The 23,097-nt window shown below is 40.5% G+C and overlaps 1 protein-coding gene across 1 annotated transcript in view; it reads right to left on the bottom strand.

The window, feature by feature from the left end:
• cngb1a (cyclic nucleotide gated channel subunit beta 1a) overlaps positions 1-23,097 on the bottom strand; it is a 74,327-nt gene that overhangs the window by 36,490 nt on the left and 14,740 nt on the right. Inside the window, exons 4-8 of the mRNA XM_063067543.1 lie at positions 21,101-21,137; positions 14,019-14,181; positions 11,419-11,517; positions 9,209-9,366; positions 7,896-8,069 (exon numbers count right to left, since the gene is read on the bottom strand). Coding sequence (XP_062923613.1) covers positions 7,896-8,069; positions 9,209-9,366; positions 11,419-11,517; positions 14,019-14,181; positions 21,101-21,137 — 631 coding nt within the window. The remainder of the gene's footprint in view (positions 1-7,895; positions 8,070-9,208; positions 9,367-11,418; positions 11,518-14,018; positions 14,182-21,100; positions 21,138-23,097) is intronic.

The raw sequence follows: 23,097 nt of genomic DNA, 5'->3' as shown, positions 1-23,097 counted from the left end.
GTGAGTGAAGATGGTCATTTAATGACAAATTGACTCTTCATTTAAAAGCAGCAACAGTATAATGTATATAGTCACAGCACATTGGCAGGTTGCAGTGTAACTACCAAAGCAAGCATGCTTTACTATTGTTAGCATTGTGTGTGGTACAGGGACAAGCTAATACCACCATGAAAATACAGTACGTAATACTCCCAATTCATTACTTCATGTCAATAAACATCTCTGGTCCTGATATTTAATGACTTTGAAGATGATGTGGCATTGCCTAGTTATACCATTCCTTGCTTTGCAGACACACAGGGACTAATTGGTCCACAAAACGGTATCAATAAGCACCTACACCATCACCTTGACAACATTAAATATCAGCAACACTAGTGTGATCAGTCACTATAATTAATAGAGTATAACCACCACTATCAACATGTCACCAGTTTGAACATCTGTACAGGAGTGATGACATTTACACAAAGCCAACCTAACACAATGTCAACAGATACACAGTACACTTACCTGGCAGATGGCAGCTGGAGGAATGCCTGCCAGCTAAAACCATTTCAGGCCATAGGCCTCAGCCTCAAGAAGATAGCAAGTGGATACAGAGATCAGTAGTAAGAACATCAAGGCATCACTGCTGGTGTTCCAGCAGCCAGAGCAGGTTTGAAATGAAACCTTTATGGATTCTGGAAACAAACTCCAGAATCCCTAAGAGTGGAAATTTAATTTTACTGTTTAGCAAACTTTAGAATTAATTACAAACAACAGGAATTCTGCAGATGCTGGAAATTCAAGCAACATACATCAAAGTTGCTGGTGAACGCAGCAGGCCAGGCAGCATCTATAGGAAGAGGCGCAGTCGACAGCTGCCTGGCCTGCTGCGTTCACCAGCAACTTTGATGTATGTTGTTTAGAATTAATTATGTATCTTGCTTAGCTGTCCATACAGTGGCAAAACAGGAATCTGAATTTGGCAGACCTACAGTGAGCTGTTGTGGAGATGGGTCACATGAAGAATGACATGCAGGCTGAATTCTGCTTTGTAGTTAAGCAGATGGTAGGTTTTTGATATCTCAGCTGGTGATTGTTCTCCCTTAGGTAGAGCAAACCCATGTAGGTAAGGAAATATAGAAAAAGAAGGAAGCCATTTAACCTCTCAAGCCTATCCTGCCATCACAGCTAATATATGACCCAATTCCAACCACTTACTTTTTTTCCCTGTCAAAAATCTTCCAAGTTTAAGGGGGTAGTGGAGGTATAATTTGTCCATCTGTGCTGATCACCCCATCCTTGACTAAGCTGTTCCACCGTGAACATGATCTGTTATGAGTCAACATGATGCTTTCAGATCAGGTCATGCATAGCACATACCTCTGCCACACCGCTCAGGTGTGTTTCTGGGGTACAGGGGCTGGCAACCCTTGTGTCTGTTTTGTGTTCTATTGCTGAGCAGCAGTGAACCATCTGATTGGCCTATCAGAGTTCTCTTTGGAAACTAGTTGACTTGATCAGCATTTCTGATCTGGCTATTGTTCATGATTGCACTTAAAAAAAAAGTTCAGATTTAAAGTCATCAACTGACCCAGCATCATTTGGCATTTGTGGAAGAGATTCCAAACTATCATCATGTAGATACGTCTCCCAGCCACTCTAAAAGGCATGGGCCTAATCATGCAATCATGAGAGCAGTAAATCTGAGTGGTTCAGATGCACACAATGTGGTGTTTGGATGTATCCACACAACTGAACAGTAGATATATAGATACCCTGACTTCAGCAAATGATGATTGCTTTGATTAAAGGTGATTATGCTGTGGTGAAAGGACAAAACAGAGCAATAGAGTAGATTATTTTATACATGCATTACGACCCACTCAGATGATATAATGGAAACAGAAAATTGCTAGAACACATAGTAGGTCGGGGAGCATAAAGAATTAACATTTCAGGTCCAAGATCCTTTGTCAAAATAGTTCTTGTAGTGTATTTAATATCTCAGTAGTATTGTAAATATGTTTGATTAAGCGTTTTGTTTCCTTACATAATTCATTCTGGGTTATATGTAAGAAGTATGTGAATGGCATACACATCACGTCACCACATCACATGTGAGCGCATCCCTAAAAAAGTAGAGGAAAGAAAAACTAAGTGCATGAATGTTCCAGCTCCTGTGATGAGTAAGTTTTAAAACAAACCTGAGATGACTACCTACCTGTTGAAGCACAGCACGTTTATTTTTGTTGGAGGGGGAGAGAGATGTTCGAGTTTTAAAAATAGGCAGAAAAAGGACAAAATAACAAGCAACCAATATGGCCATGGGTTCATAAATAGTGAGCACCAGGTGATAGTAATAATAAATAAAAGAAAAACAGAAATAGCCGGCTACATTGGAAAAATAGACATGTTTGATTCCACAACAAACAACTGGATGATGTAAACTGAACAAATTGAGCAGAATTTGGCTTATTGATGCACTGACAGATTGTTTAGTTTGTGGAATCTTACAAGAAAGCATTTAAAAATGGCTCCTAACTGAAGCACAACTCATATGTTAAAAAGCAGTTGAAATCTCTGTATTAACGGAAATAGCAACCAGAGACGCAATTGAGTTGCAGTCAGGAATGAAATGAGAGTAAACAAAATTACCATGTCTAAATATAAAAATGCCTGGCCAAACAAATAGCGTTACTGTTGTGGCAGGGGCTCACATGTACTAGACCAATACAGATTTAAAGGTGAAACTTGCAGAAAATGCAACAAAGTAGGAAACAAAGAGCATGTTGGGTAGACAAAAATAAATGGACTGCAGAGGAAAGAGAAAAAGATAAAAAGCCAAGTTGAAGTTTTAAAAAGAACATGTTGTTAATGAAAAATCTGATAATGATGAGAATACAGTCTGATGATTTACATTATGAAAACTAACAAGAGACAAGCAATATGGTTTACATCAGAAGTGAACAGCAAGTTAATGAAAATGAAATTGGACACTAGCTTTGATATTTCAGTCATTCCACAAAATGATTTTGAATGGCATTTCAAAGATACTGAACTGAATCCTGCAAAAATCCAACTAAGAACTTATACTGGGGAAAAGATAACTCCTGTGGGAATGTAACTGAGGTACAACCAATAAACCACATTGGTTTGTATGTGGTAAAACAGGAGGGCCAGCATTGTGGGGTCATGATTGGCTGAGATAACTACAACTTGATTGGACATCCATCCATCATTTGCATGCCACACCCACTGCAAAAGAGTCAACTGAAAGCGGATTAAGAATGGTACTGGATGAGGCCACAGCAGTGTTCCGGTTTGGCATTGGAAAACTCAAACATATCAAGAGTAAAATAATGTTAAATGAAAACTGCACACCCAATTTTTACTTGGGCCCATCCAGTTCCATATACCATCTGTGACAAAGTAGCTAGATTGCATGGAGGCTGAAGGAATTCTTCCAAAGTTTGAGTGAAGCCCGTAGGCAATGCCAGTGTTTCCCAGTAGCCAAGAAGGATAGCTCTGTCAGGATCTGTGGAGATTTTAAGGTTACCATCAAGCCAGTACTGAAATCAATATCCTCTGCCCAGGATAGAGGATATCTTTGCAAACCTTTCTGGAAGGCAACAATTCCCCACAGTGATTAAATCTTTAGGCCTGAATGGGACAATTTAAAATTAAATGTCCTGTGGATGTCTGTATAGTAATTGTATTATATAGTATACTAGAGAGCAATACGTTTTTGTGTTGAGCTGCATTCTATATTGAGTAATTTATAGCTAAGCTTGGAGGAGTGTATTTAATATTTCAGTAACATTTGAGTAAAATTATAAATATATTGTTTGATTAAGCATTCTTACATAATTTATTATGGGTTCTAGTAAAAAATACATGAATGGCTTATGTCATACGTCACCACGTCATATGTAAGCACCTTACTGAAAAAGAAAAGGAAAGAAAATCTAAGTAGACAATATCAGCTCATGTTTTTCTTTTGATTAATTTCTGGAGTTACAAAACACAACAATTCTGATCAAAGGTCTCAGACCTAAAACATTAACTCTGTTTCTCTCTTCTAAGGTGCTGCCTGACCTGCTGAGTGTATCGAGCATTTTGTGTTTTATTTCAGTTTTCTAGAATCTGCACTTTGACTTCTGGAGAGTACCATGTTCTAGATGGAGCATTTTTGACATCTAGCATCCATACCAAGCTCTCCCAGCATAGCAACAGCACAGGTTGGAGGCCAAAGAAAGACTTGCATTTATATTATACCATTCACAGTCTCTGGTCATCTCACAGTACCTCGGTCACTAGTGAAATTCTTTTGAAGCACTACCAGTGTTGACAAAGAGAAAATGTCAGATACAAAATACACAAAAGAGGCTCCCACTAATTTTAATCTGATAATGGCCAGAACAACTATCATACTGTTATTCAGAAGGGTGTTGTAAAACCTTTATGTTCACATAAGAGGGCAGATGAAACATTGGCTTAAAATCCTTCTCAAAAACCAACACTTCAGAGATGCACTCTATTAATTACCCAATCAGGTTTCTTGATGATGTACAATAAGCACTAGTTTGTAAAATGTATGGTCCATTGCTTTAACAAATACTCACAGATAATCTAAGCGGGAGTTACGTACGAGAGATCTACACTTCTCTGAGAGTATGACAAAGATTAGATGGGGAATAAAGTGGCATCATTTAAGGTCTGCATCAGTATTTGAGGCTTACTGCCTGTGCACAACAGAATTTTGCCACAATGATGACCTTGCATTTATGCTCTTTTCACCCAGGATCCTCCATATAAAAACACATTATATGCAATTCTCCATAGAGCGCTACATACCCATTACAGATAGAGTACAGCTTTGGTTCAAAATTTTATTGTGCAAATATAAAATCATTGCACTACTTGTTAGTATTCCAATAGCAGCATTTGCACCCATCGCGGCCGCCGTACGATAATCTGTCGATTTTTGGTATTGAAATTGGGATCTGTTCAAGCCGCAGCAAGATATGAAGTTATGTTTATCTGAACCATGTCACAGGAGAATATGATTATTTTTCAGTCCCCCCACCCCATACCCCCACTACACTTCAAACAGTTACAGTTATATAGGAACATGATCAAACTACAGTGGATTCTGGTTAATTGGGATACATTGGGATCAGTACATTTTAGCCCAATTAGCCAAAGTTTCATGGAAGTAGTTAAAAAGGCAAACAACTGTTTAACTGAGTAACAAATTATGTATTTAAATGAAATGCAGAACAAATTAAAACACTATCAATACCACTACAGTACTATAAAACTGTGTTTTGGTCCTAATAGTTATTGAGGTTGGACTTCATCCAGAGTACACTGCTGTGTTCTATTGATTGAATGTAAATGAGCACAGACACCTAGTGTCAATAATGGGCCGCCTACATAAATGCTTTCGATGATTGCATTGTCTGACAATTCATTCTTATTGTAACATTCATTTGTTGATACCTTCAAATTATTTGTTGTTCCTAACTTGTTGAAGTAGTGAAATCATTTCATTTTCACTCCTGGCAATTTCTGGCAACTCCAAGTCTGAATGCTCTAAACCACAGTGAACAAAACAGTTCCAAATTGTCTTATTGCTTTCAGTGACAAAAATCATTTGTTTTTAGAACACAAACGCACACAACTGATGCTATTTAAAACTGTTTGTGCTAAGCATAGTTTAATGTTTAATGGCCATACATGTGTACACAACCGATACCAGGTAGAAACTTTAGCAGCAATCTCCTGTCCCAATTAAACAATATAGTGTTCCAAATAAATGAAGGGCATCCCAGCTATTCTCTCAATTAGTTTTTGTTCTTTAAGATTTGTCCCAAGTAAGTGGCTGCACTGATTAACGATGGCCCAATTGCCCAGAATCCACTGTGTATGTAAAAGGAAGTTACTTCCATCAAATGGTAGGTTGGTTGTTTCTTTCTTTAATATAACACTGATAAGATAACATCTCACTATAGCTCAGATTCATTATTGGCATGTTATCTGTTACATGCTCAAGGAGATCTATTTTTTGTGAGAATGATGTAATGGTCTTTTGGAGGTCACCTGATGTGATTTTCCTGCTGATGTGAGGTCACGTGATGACGTGTGCCCCATGACTATATAAGCGTCGATCCAGGTGACGCCGCAGTTAGTTAGTTTTTGAGTTTGTAGATTTCCAGGTAGAATGTGTTGTGCCTCCATTTCTGTTGCGTGTTTGTTTTTGTGAGGCAGTTTCATTTTTAAAACGGAAGGTGTGTTCTCTTACAAGATATTGTATTATTGGACTGGAAATTTGTGGCTGGAAGTGCCAATTTACTCAATTCTGACATTTGAAGGGAGAGTGAAGAATTCATCAAAGGATCGAGAGAAGTTGGCATCATTTGGCAGTTTAATAAAGAATCGACCTTATTGAGTATTCGTTGGAGAGAACCTGCATCGAGATAACTCTTGCAAAAGGGCAATGAGTTCATGCAAAAAGGTGCTCTCTCTCTAAAGGAATTTAAGGTCAGTCGATTTAAACTGTTTATTTTCGGCATCGTGAATCCTGTGGACAGAACCAGCAGTAAAGGTGCGTCTGTGAAGAAATCTTTCTCCAGAGAAGTCTCTCCCAATTGAATGTGTAAAACTGTTGGACTTTCGAAGTTATCGCTTTAAGAACTATATCTGACTGTATCGCTTTAAGAACTGGTTTCACATTTAACGCTTTAAGAACCAGAGCCGAGTGGAGTTAGTGAACGGCTGTGTACCTGTTAACTTCCGGTTAAAGTTTTCCTTTGTTTTTTTTCCCTTATCGTTTATACGTGTTTAATAAATGTTTGGTTGGTTTTGATATAACCTGTCTCGATTGATAGTCATATTTGCCGGTTACGTAACATATCAAAGATACAAAGTACACTTAATATCAAAACATGTTATTGCTGACTACTTCTTACTTTGTGCTATCATGAAATAAATGCACCTAATTTGGATCATATACACTAAAAATGATCAGCGGAAATTCAGTAAACAAGCTCCTACCAGATTAACTGTATTTAACTAATTAAGTTGCCACTATGGTTGTGATTAGCTCCTGTTGACAAGTAACTGATTAAATTATTAACACACGGTGCTCAAACCTGAATACTCTTTCATTTAAATTACTATCAAGAAAGATCTTTCTCATTATCATTGAGAGTTTATTGATTTGCCATTTTCAGAAGAGCACAAACAATAAAATGCCAGTAGTTAGTATTTTAACGAATCTGATAAATTAAAGTATAATTTGGTTCTGGGTGTAAATGACTTGCTCAGTCTCTTCAGTGTACCAGTGACAAATGTTGCATATTCTCCAGGGACAAATAACAGCCCACATAACGTCTCCGAAAATATACTGAGAGCTGAGCCAGATGACCTCTCCTCTGCGTACTTCCTGGGCCCCAGGGTGGCCATTCTGCCCTTGCCCATTCCCAAAAGGAAGACTACTCCCCACCAGACTGGATGGCTAAAGATCAAGAGTGCTGATCATTCATTTGTTGATTCTTTTCTATTGACTAGTTAACCCTCAGACTCAAAAATGTTCACTAGTTTATGCTGAACAGCTCTTGCTGTGATGAAACCTGATTATTACAGGGTGATTCCTGTTGCCAGGCTCTGTTCCCTTTGTACTGCTCAGATAAATCCCTACAATCCAGTCTTTCTTTGGCTAAGATCCTGCCCCATCATATATATCTGCTAACTAGCTCCTCTTCAGAAAATATCTTGTTGACCAGTTACTGCCCAACTAGGTATTTTGCTTTAGGTAGCATAACTGTTGACTGGCTGTTACTCAGATTCAGTTCCTATACTGACTACAGTTTCAAACTTTGAAAGACAGATTCAATTAAACCTACTGCTGAAAGGATCAACGCTGGATGGAAGTCCCACGGATTTGATCCGCCTGAGCCAAGGTCTTGTTTTAAACCGGCAGCACATCATTTCACAGTAGTGCTCCTCCTCTTTCTCTTCCTCCTCCTTTTTCTCCTCTGGGGGTGGGGCAGGAGCTGCCGGAGCCGCCTTCGAGGGTGCTGTGGCATTATGTAAACAGGGATATGAGTGAGTGGCTCTAATAGAATAAATTAATAGAAAAAGTGCTTTTATATTCTGCCCATCGTGACCTCATGAACTTCCAAAGGAAGAATGGAAGAATATCGTTAGAGTGATCGATCTGTTTGCATAGAATGGACAGTTTAAAAAATCTTATTTTGTAAATTACATCAATAAGACATGTTTAAGTGAAGAGAATAAGTAAAATTGAGTAAGCATGCTTGGTTAGACAGTGCCATTTGGCTTAACAGCATGTCTACAGGGAAATATTACCCACCCCTACAGATATTCACCAGTTGGAGATTGTTTGGAATTTCTGCACCAATAGAAATGGGAGTGGCTCCACCTTCCTCTGGCTGGGGTCATTCAGGTGGGTCAGGTGGAAGGTTACGTGACAGAAACAACCACTGAAGCTGTGCTAAGCGCCTTCTGCCAGGTGTATTTATTTTCTTTTTTAACTACACTCCTCACTTAAAGATGTATTTTATATGGTGTTATCCACAAAAGGAGAAAAAAATGTATTTGCTATGCAATAGAAACAGATTATTCTTTCACAATATGACAGCTCACTAGTCACTAGTACAACTTTTAAAGGGAAAATAAGCAATTAATAATTAAATAATAATTATGATCAAATGCTTCCAAATCTTAAGAAATTCTTATATGAATTAGAAACCAAATTTAAAAACACAACAGTGAACCACAATGATGGCATAAAAATGAAAGAAAATGTGTAGGAGATTGACCAGTTCAGTAGCTGAAACATCAACTCTGCATTTTCTCCCACATCTCTCTCCCCTTCCCACCCTCCCAAACCCCTCGCCCATACACATCCACAGAGCTCTCTCCCTGGCTGTAGGCATCAGAGAACATCCAACCCACTAAGTACTCAAAGTACAGTCAGTCAAGTTAGCACTGTGCTCCAAACTCTCCAGTCATGTTTGCCACTTCTTGTGTTCTTCCACATCCATTGTCTATCGTGTTTCCTGAGACACTCTTGCCAATCAGCCAGTGGTCCAGACAGACCATAAAGTAGAGCCAATTGATCATTTCACACTTCTGAACAGGCCCATTGCAACCATCATGTCCTGAACTCAATCCCAAACTCCCCTTTACTTACATGCAGTTGGGCTTCCCTCATCCTCGGATGCATCAGGGTCAATAAGCTTTTCTTTGACTCGTTCCGTTCGTTCTTTAAAGAGTTTAACCAATTCCTGGAGGCGCTCGTTAACAATAGCACTGGTAATGCTTGATGTTGAACCCTGCTGAGATCTGAAACTGAGGAGTTAAGCTGCATTTAGTCACTTTGATTTTCCAAATAGGTTATGATATGTGCCAGTGTTAAAACTGTAACCTAAATGGCAACACCAAAAACATTTACTGTATATCAAAGTACAATCCAAGGGCTTCATTATTATGCATACTAGTTGTCATCTATCAAAATGTCCTGGACAGTCCCAGAAGATGGAGAAACCGTAAATGCAGTGCCACTATACAAGAAAGGAGATGGCCAGAAAGCAGGAAACTAAAGGACCAGAGGGCACATCCTCAGAATACAAGGATGTCCCTTTAGAACAGATATGAGAAGGAATTAGCTAGAGGGTGGTGAATCTGTGGAATTCATTGCCACAGAAGGCTGTGGAGATGAGATTATTGTGTATATTTAAAGCTTGATTAGTAAAGGTGCTAAAGATTACATGGAGAAGGCAAGAAAATGGAGTTGAGAGGGAAAATAAATCAGCCCAAAATGATCAAATGGTAGGGCAGACTCAATGCACCAAGTGGTCCAATTCTGTTCCTTTATCTTATGGTCTAAATAGGTCCCTGGGTCCTGGTACATGAAACACAAAACAGCATGTAATAAGGGCCAACATTCAATGATTCAATGGTCCATTAGTTTTTCCAACTCATTGCTATATAGGAGGGATTAGAGGGTTACCCTGATAGGTTTACGCAAAAAAAAGAAGGTAGGAATATTGAATATAGACAATAGCATGAACTGATAGGAGAGTGGACTGTTCCTGTTCATGGAGCTATGAAATATTGCCCTTGGATACTGGCATAGTCATTTACTATTTAGCACTACCAACACACCCAACACACAGTCTCTGGCTCTGTCATCTTTCAGCCCTGCTGTTTTACTGTTAAGTTTTCATCGGGCAAATGCCTGTAGCTGCTTAACCTGTTGATGTAAGATGCTTGTCTTTCCAGCACTAGGGACCTCACTGACAACTATCACAGTTCCTTCATGTTGGCTTCCAGCCTCTGCCTCAACTCAGCACTGCAGCACTGTTCCATTCATTGAAAGCTGCAGTAAGGGAACAGGAGATCCAGCCAGAATTCAAGAAATCCGGCTGTCCAAGAAATTCAGATTCTGCCTTTGAGTGCCAGTCAGAAGTAAATATGTGTGCCCTAAATAAACCAAACCAAATCTCAGGCTATGAATATTAAAAGTAACTGATTAAATAATTAATGTCATGCCATCAGGCTATGATGCCCTGTTCTCTCCTTGCTGTCCTACAGGATCCTTGAACAAAGGGGATAACTACACTCACTTGCCCATCCATTGAGATGTTCCCACAACCAATTATCTCACTTTAAGGACTCTTCATTTTGCTATTTCATGTTCTCATTATTTATTGCTATTTATTTATATTTGCATTTTTATAGTTTGTTGCCTTCTGCATTCCAGTTGATCTTTCATTTATCTTGTTATAGATTTGCTGAGTGCGTCCACAGGAAAATAAATGTCAGGGTTGTATATGGTGACATATATGTACTTTGATAAATTTACTTTGAACTGTGAACATATAGGCTCGTCCATATAGGCTGTACAGATGTCGGATTTCCTGCTCCCTGTTTCACTCTCATTGGTTATTTTATTGAATTAATTTAATTTAGCATTTACATCTTCCAAGGTACACTTAAGACAAATTACAGTCCTTCTACAGAAGGTCAGATCCTGATGATCAAGGTGAAACTTGTTTAACCAGCTTCTGTTTCACACTGGTAATTTCACAGCACCAGTAACACTGTACTTCATGTTTAATCTTGTCAAATTCAGAAACTGAATAATAAAGCTGATTTCAGGGTGCCTGAAATTTGCTGGATGGTTGGGTGCCAATGTTGGCTCTGCACAATGTCCCAACTCTACACCCTCTAGAATCATAGACTTGCCCTTTCAATGTTACTTCAGTCCACATCCTTTGATAGATTACAGGAACAGTGATGGAAAGGAACAGCATCAAAAATAAGCAGCAGGAAAAACCTGGACAAAATCAATCATTGAACAACTGTTGGTCAAAACAAAAAAAACGATGTCTTACTGACCTATCATCAACCTGAAGACTTGTTTGGCTTTGCCAAGCTTCACCGTGTAACTCCTGGCCTGGCTGCTCTGCACTGGCTTCATGGGATGGTGGCTTATTTCTGTTTAGCGAAAAAAGCGTAATTAATGCTTATTGTTCATAAACAATCAAAATAATTCAGTCCAACGACTATCATGTGCAGCTTGGGGAGCACTGGAGGAAAGTGGCAATGCTAATTCAACAACAGATGCCTCATTTCATCAACATGAACCTTCACATCCTGGCTAAATAGTTCTGTGTGATTGAAAGCTCAGGAAGCCCGCACGAGCTGAAATGAAGCAGCATTGGGAAATGTAACTGAGCACCTGGCTCTAGTTGCAACTACAGTTTAATAGCTTGCTATGGTAGACTGAAACTGCAGCAAATCGTGTTCACCAACAAACTCTGCTCCAGTGCACACAAGCACAAAGTTCACATCCTCCATCAATTTCACCGGGGAAAAATAAATTAATCATATTATATATAGGGTGAGCAATTGCAGAGCTCTGCAATGCAGAGGGATCTGGATATCCTTGTGCATAATTTTCAATAGGCTATAGGATACTGGTTGTATTGTGTACAGGATTGATCTTCTTACTTAAGATTGCAGTTCAGAGAAGGTTTATTAAGCTAATGATTGGACTGTGTAGATTGTCTTGGGAGGAACAGTTGGGCAGATTAGAGGTGAAAGGTTACAGGGACTGATGGGAACACAGAGTTGAAGTTACAATTAGATCAACTATGATCTTATTAAATGGCAGTGCAGGCATGAAGGACTGAGCAGCCTACTCCTGCTCCTGATAATTATGTTTAATTCTTTCCAAGAAGGACATCAATTCTCCACTGCTTAATTGGAAAGTACCTTGAATGCAGCATTGTTTTATGACTTGACCTAAGGTCAAAGCTAAGTGGTTCAAAGTAACAACAATCTTCTACGAGCAGAGTATTCCAGATGGATCTGCGACTGTGACAGGTTTTTGCTTTTGAAAATCCCAGCCTCCAGATACATTTCCCCTTGAACAATGAATGCATAGAAAGTGAAACAATAAAAATGAAGAAATTACTGTTCCACTGCAACATGGCATGCTATTTGTCTAATATTACTTTTGCACTACTGTATTGCACTTTCTTCTAATAACACTACTGCTTATTCCTGGTCAGTCATCACGGTGTTCTATATCGTACAGGTTCTACCATTAATATGTTCTATTTCATACATTTTCACTACTACAAAACCAGGAGCTGGTCACTTACTCCAAATCCTTAACAGAACTGAAAGCATAAAGCAAAGCAGAAACAAAATAATGAGACTGTCCATGAGAGTTAAGCATTATGTGGATAGGTGGCTATGAAAGAAAGCAGCTGAAAGTGGCATGTGGGAGCAGTTGTGATTGATTTGACACAGAGGAGCTGACATTATTTGCTATGTTTTATAATTCACTGAAATCTAATGAAAATAGAAAGGTCTCTGTTTTCCAATAATAAAATGGACTAAGAAAACTTATGGTAGGTAAAAAAGATGCTGTCTGAAAAATGTGGAGAAAGCCTTTTCTCATTTCTAAGTTTTGCTGGCTTAACCAATTAAACTCAAGCACCCATTGTGTTCCCAGCCCTTGATTGGGACAGAGCTCTGTGGGTTTAGTTATGGGGCATACACCTATAAGGAGAGCATATGTAAATAAAAATACCACAAGTAAAGATGTCTCAGAAACCTACTTTTACTGCCTTGATTATAACAGTTCTGTATCTGTCACTGTAAAAGGTTCCTACGTGATACACATCTTAGTTTCTTTTGAGGTTATCTTTTGTGACAAGGTGTTGAAAAAAACAAGTAAATTAAATCAATAATCTATGAAAATTCCTCAGCCTTTTGCAGTTCTTAATTGTTCTAAATATAATGAAGTATTTTCTGCTCTCTGTTTTTATTTCAGCTCCTTCATTTGTACATTTGCCATTATGTTCTAATTTTTTAGGTACAGATGCCTTTGATGTATCTGTCCTTTCCATTGTTCCTTTAAAACTAACGAATCCTGCACTGAGCAACATTGTGTCCTCAGCTTCTGGGCACCATTATTAAGGAATGTGATGCTATGTCAGCAGACAGTTAAGAGACTTTTCTTAATCTCAGCAGAGAAAACAACAAGCTTACTATAATTTCTAGCTTCTTTTCAATTCATTACTAAAATATGTTATATTCATCATGATTAAAAACTAATTTCATTTGCCTGTTAAATTGCTAAATTAATCTAAATTTTTCCATGAAATGTTCTCATCTTGACTGATTCTCATATATTTTTCAGATGGTGAGTGAATGACCACCTCCAACGCCTATGCCAAGTTCAATTTCACCTGTAAAACCTGTCACTTCTACACCGAGCATTCATCATTGTTTTACTGAATTTTATTTGTTACTGCATTCCAGCCATGTGCTCTTCATTTGTTCTTGGCTGCCAGCTTGATCTACATATCTCTAGTCTGATGTCACCTGGATTGAAAATACTAATCCATATACAAGGAACTCCAGCAAGTTGACCTTTCTACTGGGTTAATTTCCAAATACTCATTACCAGTTGGTGCTCGTACCTTCGTGTTGCCTTGTGGACGTTGGGCACTGCAAGTGTCCTGCTCTTGCTTGTTGAGGAGGGTGACTCAATTGGAGGCAACTTATTCTGACCTGATTTTAAAGAATCCACTTCAGAATCCACATCTTCAATTTTCACTGAAGGCCACGAGGCATTAGGAGGCTCTAATAAAGTAAAGAGGGGATTATGATGGTCATGAAGAGTTGTTACTCTGTAGTATCCAGGACATCTTCAAGGAGTGGTGCCTTAGGCAGGCGGCATCCATCATTAAGGACCCCCATCACCCAGGACATGCCCTCTTCTCATTGTTACCATCAGGAAGGAGGTAGAGGAGCCTGAAGGCACACACTCAACGATTCAGGAACAGCTTCTTCCCCTCTGCCATCTGATTTCTAAATGGACATTGAACCCATGAACACCACCTCACTATTTCTTTATTTGTTTTCTTGCACTACTTATTTTAACTTAACTATTTAATAGACAAACATATACTTAATGTAACTCAGCTTTCTCTCTATTTATTTATCATGTATTTCATTGTACTGTTGCTCAAAAGTTAATAAATTTCATGACATATGCCGGTGATATTAAACCTGATTCTGATTCTGATTTTAGAGACCCCCCTCTATGTTTAAATATTCAATGCCTTCCCAGAGATCTGGTTGGTGAATTGCTATCACCTCTTAATAGTGCTAAATGCAGAGATGATACCTAAGCAAGGATAACATTACTTGGGGGTGAGAGAAAGGGGCTTCCAAAATCGTAGACCCAAATCAAAGTGACCTGCCCAACATTACAATTCTTAACCCCAAACTAAACACCAATAATTATCCTAAAGCACACATAACACATAATAACTAAGCAATTGAGTTGGGGCCTGTTTGTGATATACATAAATGATTCAGATGAAAATGTAGATGGATGGATAAGCAAGTTTACGGGTGACATTATGACTTGTGGAGTTGTGATAGCATAAAGGACTCCACAATCGCAGGGTTGATGAATCGCAGGGTTCTATATTGCATACATACTTTGATAATAAATATACTTTGTCTAACAAAGAAAATAAATTAGTTACAGATACGGATGGAGAAATGGCAGATGGAGGTTAGTTTGGGCAAATATGAGGTGTTAATTTTTGAGAGGTCAAAGGAAAAGAGAAAGTATACAGTTAATGGTAGACCCTTTAATAGCATTCAGGTACAGAGGGATGTTGGGGTTCAGCTCTATTGAAAGCACCTGCACAAGTGTATAAGTGGAAAAAAGGCAGATGGCATGCTTGCCTTCATTGATAAGGGCAGTGTATAAGAGTAAGAAAGTCATGCTTTATCTATATTAAACTTCAGTGGAGTATTAAGTGTTCTGATTGATCCATTACAGGAGGAGTGTGGAGACTATAGAAAAGGTGCAGAAGGGGTTTACCATGATGTTCCTGGATTAGAGGGTGTGACCAATAAACAAAGATTGGACAAATTTGTTCTCCCTAGAGCATTGGAGGCAGAACAGAGACCTAACAAGGGTTTTTCCAAAAAATTATGATAGTCAGAATCTTTTCCCCACGTAGGTACTAATGACATGGGTAGGATGAGTGACGAGGTTCTGCAAAGTGAGTTCAGGGAGTTAAATGCTAAGTTAAAGGGTAGGACCTCCAGGGTTGTGATCTCAGGATTGTTACCTATCCCACATGCTAGTGAGCCCAGAACTAGGAAGATTTTACAGTTTACACATGGGGAAGGAATTGGTGTAGGAGGGAGGACGAAAAATTTGTGGATCATTGGGCAGGTGGGACCTTTAGAATATAGAACATAGAATAGTACAGCACAGTACAGGCCCTTCGGCCCACAATGTTGTGCCGACCCTCAAACCCTGCCTCCCATATAACCACCCACCTTAAATTCCACCATATACCTCTCTAGTCGTCTCTTAAACTTCACTAGTGTATCTGCCTCCGCCACTGACTCAGGCAGTGCATTCCACGCACCAACCACTCTCTGAGTAAAAAACCTTCCTCTAATATCCCCCTTGAACTTCTCACCCCTTACCTTAAAGCCATATCCTCTTGTATTGAGCAGTGGTGCCCTGGGGAAGAGGCGCTGGCTATCCACTCTATCTATTCCTCTTATTATCTTGTACACCTCTATCATGTCTCCTCTCATCCTCCTTCTCTCCAAAGAGTAAAGCCCTAGCTCCCTTAGTCTCTGATCATAATGCCTACTTTCTAAACCAGGCAGCATCCTGGTAAATCTCCTCTGTATCCTTTCCAATGCTTCCATATCCTTCCTATAGTGAGGTGACCAGAACTGGACACAGTACTCCAAGTGTGGCCTAACCAGAGTTTTATAGAGCTGCATCATTACCTCGCGACTCTTAAACTCTATCCCTCAACTTATGAAAGTTAACACCCCATAAGCTTTCTTAACTACCCTATCTACCTGTGAGGCAACTTTCAGGGATCTGTGGACATGTACCCCCAGATCTCCCTGCTCCTCCACACTACCAAGTATCCTGCCTTGGAGTTTGTCCTTTCAAAGTGTACCACTTCACACTTCTCCGGGTTGAACTGAATCTGCCACTTCTCAGCCCACTTCTGTATCCTATCAATGTCTCTCTGCAATCTTCGACAATCCTCTACACTATCTACAACACCACCAACTTTTGTGTCGTCTGCAAACTTGCTAACCCACCCTTCTACCCCGACATCCAGGTCGTTAATAGAAATCATGAAAAGAAGAGATCCCAGAACAGATCCTTGTGGGACACCACTAGTCACAACCCTCCAATCTGAATGTACTCCCTCCACCACGACCCTCTGCCTTCTGCAGGCAAGCCAATTCTGAATCCACCTGGCCAAACTTCCCTGGATCCCATGCCCTCTGACTTTCTGAATAAGCCTACCTTGTGGAACCTTGTCAAATGCAGAAGGGATGGTTTGCACCTGAACTGGAGGGGGACCAATATCCAAGCGGGAAGATTTGCTAATGTTGCACAGTGGGGCTTAAACTAGAGTTGCAGAGGGATGGGAACTAGAGTGCCAGAATGGTTAGTGGAGAGGTTGTGGAGACAGATGTTGGTAAGACTGCAGACAAAGTCAAGAATCAAAAGGTTGGGCATAGTGTGACCAGTGTCCCGAGTTGCATATATTTCAATGGAAGAAGTATCATAGGAAAGGCGGATGAGCTCAGGGTATGGATCAACACCTGGAATTATGATGTTGTAGTCATTAGTGAGACTTGCTTACAGGAGGGGCAGGACTGGCAGCTCAGTATTCTGGGGTTCCATTGTTTTAGATGTGATAGAGCAGGAGGGATTAAAAGAGGAGGGGTGGCGTTATTAATAAAGGGAAAATGTCATGGCAGTGCTCCATCCCAGACAGACTGAAGAACTTGATTAGTGAGGCATTATAAGTGTAAATGAGAAATAAGAAAGGAATTGCCTCGTTAATGGGGGAAATTACAGACCACCCAACAGTCCAAAGCATTTAGAGGAACAAATTCGCAGAGAGATTGCAGACTGTTGTAAGAAACATAAGATTGTTACAGTAGGTGGTTTTAGCTTTCCACATGTTGACTGGGAATCCTATACTGTAAAATGACTAGATGGATAGAGTTTGCCAGATATGTTCGGGAAAGTCCCCTTCATCAGTAGGTAGAAGTCCCAACGAAAGAATGTGTAATATGGGATCTGCTATCAGGGAATGAGACAGGGCAGGTGACAGAAGTTTGTGTAGGGGAACACTTCGCATCTAGTGACCACAATGCCATTAGTTTCAAATTAAATATGCAAAAAGATAGATCTGGTCCGTGGATGAGATTCTAAATTGGAGAAAGGCCAATTTTGATGGTATCAGAAATGATTGGGATAGGCTGTTTTCTGGCAAAGGTGTACTTGGTAAGTGGGTGGCCTTCAAAAGTGAGAAATTTTGAGAGTACAAAGCTTGTACATGTCTGCTAGAATAAAAGGCAAAGACATGTAGAGAACCTTGGCTTTCAAGAGATATTGAGGTCCTGGTTAAGAAAAAAAGGTGCTCAGCAGGTATAGGCAGGTAAGAACTAATGAGGTGCAAGAGAACATTTAAGAAAGAAACCAGGAAGGCTTAAAGAAGGCATGAAGTTGCTCTAGCAGACCAGGTGAAAGAGAATCCTGAGAGATTCTACAGATATTTTAAGAGTAAAAGGATTGCAAGGGACAAAATTGGCCCTCTGGAAGACCAGAATGGTAATCCATGTGTGGAGCCGAAACAGATGGGGGTGAACTTAAGTAAATTTTTTTGCATCTGTGTTTTCTCAAGACATGGACACGGAGTCTCTAGAAGTGAGGTAAAGAAGCACCATCTTCATGGACGCTGTACAGACTGCAGAGAAGTGTTTGCTATCCTGAGGCCAATCAGGGTGGATAAATCACCAGGCCTCGACAAGGTGTTCCCTTGGACCATATGGGATGTAAGTGCAGAAATTGCCGGTGCCCTAGTAGAGATATTTAAATCATCCATAGTGACAGGTGAGGTACCAGAAGATTGGAGGATAGCCACTGTTGTTCTGCTGTTCAAAATAGGCTCTAAAGAAAAACCAGCAAATTAAAAGCTGGTGACTCTGACCAAGGTTGGGGGTGTAGTGGACAGCAAGGAATGCTACCATGGCTTGCAGAGGGATCTGCATCAGTTGGAAAAATGGGCTACAAAATGGCAGATAGAATTTAACACAGACAAGTGTGAAGTGTTGCATTTTGGGAGGACAAACCAGGGCAGGACTTAAAATGGTGAACGGTGGGGCACTGAGGAGGGGTGTAGAACAAAAGGATCTGGGAATACAGGTCCATAATTCATTGAAAGTGGCGTCACAGGTAGATAGGGTTGTAAGGAAAGCTTTTGGCATGTTGGCCTTCATAAATCAATGAATTGAGTACAGGAGATGGGATGTTGAAGTTGTCTAAGACATTGGTGAGGCCTAATTTGGAGTATTGTGTGCAGTTTTGGTCACCTACCTACAGGAAAGATGTAAATAAGATTGGAAGAGTAAGAGAAAATTTACAAGGGTGTTTCCAGGTCTGGAGTACCTGAGCTATAAGAAAGGATTGGATAGGTTAGGACTGTATTCCTTAGAATGTAGAAGATAGAGAGGAGATTTGATAGAGGCATATAAAATTATGGGGGGTAAATGCAAGCAGGCTTTTTCCACTGAGGTTGGGTGGGACTATAACCAGAGGTCATGGGCTAAGGTTGAAAGGTGAAAAGTTTAAGGGGAACATGAGGGGAAATTTCTTCACTCAGAGCATGGTGAGAGTGTGGAATGAGCTGCCTGCACAAATGGTGCATGTGAAAGTTTAAGAGAAGTTTGGATGGGTATATTGATGGTAGGGGTATGGAGGGCTACAATCAATGGGAGTGGGCAGTTTAAGTGGTTTTGGCATGAAGTAGATGAGCCAAAGGGCCTGTTTCTGTAATGTACCTCTCTATGACTCTGTGACCCGGGGTAGAAATGTCAAACACCAGAGGACATTCTTTTAAGATTAGAGGGGAAGTTTAAAGGCCATGTGAGGAGTAAACTTTTTTACACAGAGGGTGGTAGGTACCTGGAGTAGATCACTAGTGGGTATAAGTGGAAACAGGCAGATTGGTGGAGTTTAAGAGGTTTTAGATCAACGCATAAATATGAAAGGAATGGAAGGATATGGATAATACACAACAGGAGGAATTTTAGTATAAATGGACATCAAGATCAGCACATATCATGGGATGAATGGGCTGCCATTATGGTCATAAGAAAATGTTGGTTGACCAGAAAAATGGCTTCAGGCCGCAGCAGGAGCTAGAGGCTTACAGGCCAGATTTTTTATTTGTGAATTTAAATATTGACCATGAATGCATATCACAAACCACAAGGATGTTCTTAACACACAGGATTCAATCTAGGCAATCACATGCAGGTATACAAAACCAAGTAAAATGCACAAAACGGAGATCATGAAACACAAACAGTACACATAATGTTCACCTATACAATGCAATGGAGACCACTCCTCGGGCAAGAAGCTGGGGTTTATGACACCAGATGTTTGCCTCCTAGGGCTAAGTGGAGGTAGCCGAGAATTTGAGGGACGGTAGCTGGGTACGTTGGGCAATTCTAAAGCATACTGGGAACTGGGGGAGGAACATCCAGGAGTCAGCGGCATATCACGAACGAGATGGACTAAGGCTATGTCGGTTCTTCGTTTAGACATGATGCTGGTTACTAGGCACTTCTAGGAATGTGCATCAACTTGTACTGACAATGGCTCAGCACAGAGTGTCTGCAACTAAAGAGCAAAAGCAGGTTTCAGTCAAAAGCAACATTTGACAGATGATGGAAACCCCAAATAAAAACAAAGGATGATGATGAGCCTGCAAGCATCTGTAGACAGAAAAGGAGTTAACATTTTGTGTCCAGTATCGGCATTTTTTAAACTTTTCAGGTTAGTGATCTGTTCTGAAGAAAGTTCAGTGCCGAAGTGTTAACTAGGTTTCTCTCTCCACAGATGCTGGCTGACTTATTGAGTATTGGTAGCATTCTCTGTTTTTATTGTAGGTTTACATATTGAGTTGGAGATTAAATACTGCTTCCTAGACAACATAACACACAATACAACGTTCATTGTACCACAAGTATAATTTACATTGCCTTTCATGTTTTATGGATCTAATCTCAGCCATTGCAGCACACCACACCTCATAGCATAGCATACATCACATCTCAAACTGTCCAATACTTTGCATCACATCACATCTTAGACTGTACCATACATTACTTCAGACTGTAACACACTTTACACCTCAGACTGTAACCGACATTTCACCACAGACTGTACCAGACATTTCATCCTCAGGCTGTAACTGACATTTCACCCCAGACTGTAACAGGTATTTCATCTCAGACAGCATCACTTGTCAGACTGTTACACCTAAAGTGTTTTGCATGAAAGAATTCCCACCCTGTTGAGACAGATCTGACCTCACACTGTCCAAAGGCACATGTAGCCATGCAACACTGATGTAATTATTAATAACCCCAATCATTCTTTTGTGCTAAGCGATGCTGTTAGGACACTTACCTTCTTGTTCTAACTTGGTCTTCAGAACCTCCTCCTCCTTATTTAAAATGTAAAAGTAACAACATAATTATTATGAAAAAGTAAATATTTTCAAATGACTGGAGATGCAGTTTCTCTACAAAATATATTCCAAATTTCTTTCATTTATTACTATTATTGAGACAGACATTTAAGTAAGAAATGCATGGAAGGATATGGTCCTTATGAGAGCAAATATGGTCCCTATGAGGGTTGAGGTTCTAAACTGGAAGAAGGCCAAATTTGAAGAAATGAGAAAGGATCTAAAAAGTGTGGATTGGGACAGGTTGTTCTCTGGCAAAGATGTGATTGGTAAGTGGGAAGCCTTCAAAGGAGAAACTTTGAGAGTGCAGAGTTGGTATGTTCCTGTCAGGAATAAAGACAAAGTGAATAAGAATAAGCAACACACATCAAAGTTGCTGGTGAACGCAGCAGGCCAGGCAGCATCTCTAGGAAGAGGTGCAGTCGACGTTTCAGGCCGAGACCCTTCGTCAGGACTAACTGAAGGAAGAGTGAGTAAGGGATTTGAAAGTTGGAGGGGGAGGGGGAGATCCAAAATGATAGAAGACAGGAGGGGGAGGGTTGGAGCCAAGAGCTGGACAGGTGATTGGCAAAAGGGATACGAGAGGATCATGGGACAGGAGGTCCGGGAAGAAAGACAAGGCGGGGGGGGGGATCCCAGAGGATGGGCAAGGGGTATATTCAGAGGGACAGAGGAAGAAAAAGGAGAGTGAGAGAAAGAATGTATGTATAAAAATAAGTAACAGATGGGGTACGAGGGGGAGGTGGGGCATTAGCGGAAGTTAGAGAAGTCGATGTTCATGCCATCAGGTTGGAGGCTACCCAGACGGAATATAAGGTGTTGTTCCTCCAACCTGAGTGTGGCTTCATCTTTACAGTAGAGGAGGCCATGGATAGACATGTCAGAATGGGAATGGGATGTGGAATTAAAATGTGTGGCCACTGGGAGATCCTGCTTTCTCTGGCGGACAGAGCGTAGGTGTTCAGCAAAGTGGTCTCCCAGTCTGCGTCGGGTCTCGCCAATATATAAAAGGCCACATCGGGAGCACCAGACGCAGTATACCACCCCAACCGACTCACAGGTGAAGTGTCGCCTCACCTGGAAGGACTGTTTGGGGCCCTGAATGGTGGTAAGGGAGGAAGTGTAAGGGCATGTGTAGCACTTGTTCCGCTTACACGGATAAGTGCCAGGAGGGAGATCAGTGGGGAGGGATGGGGGGGACGAATAGACAAGGGAGTTGCGTAGGGAGCGATCCCTGTGGAAAGCAGAGAGAGGGGGGGAGGGAAAGATGTGCTTAGTGGTGTGATCCCGTTGGAGGTGGCGGAGGTTACGGAGAATAATATGTTGGACCTGGAGGCTGGTGGGGTGGTAGGTGAGGACCAGGGGAACCTTATTCCTAGTGGGGTGGCAGGAGGATGGAGTGAGAGCAGATGTATGTGAAATGGGGGAGATGCGTTTAAGAGCAGAGTTGATAGTGGAGGAAGGGAAGCCCCTTTCTTTAAAAAAGGAGGACATCACCCTCGTCAGAATTACTTTGGAAGGACAAACCAAGGTAGAACATACAAGGCAAATGGTAGGGCACTGAGGAGTGCAGTAGAACAGAGGGATCTGGGAATACAGATACAAAATTTCCTAAAAGTAGCGTCACAGGTAGATAGGGCCATAAGGAGAGCTTTTGGTACATTGGCCTTTATAAATCAAAGTGTTGAGTATTAAGAGTTGGAATGCTATGGTGAGGTTGTATAAGGCATTGATGAGGCCAAATGTGAAGTATTGTGTGCAGTTTTGGTCACCAAATTACAGGAAGGATATTAATAAGGTTGAAAGAGTGCAGAGAAGGTTTACAAGGATGTTGCCGGAACTTGAGAAACTGAGTTACAGAGAAAGTTTGAAAAGGTTAGGACTTTATTCCCCGGAGCGTAGAAGAATGAGGGGAGATTTGATAGAGGTATATAAA

This window comes from Mobula hypostoma, chromosome 14 (genome assembly GCF_963921235.1).
Source record: "Mobula hypostoma chromosome 14, sMobHyp1.1, whole genome shotgun sequence".
NCBI classification, from domain to species: Eukaryota; Metazoa; Chordata; class Chondrichthyes; order Myliobatiformes; family Myliobatidae; genus Mobula; species Mobula hypostoma.
The sequence above is the reverse complement of the archived record's forward strand: the minus strand, read 5'-3'. Positions and strand labels throughout refer to the sequence as shown.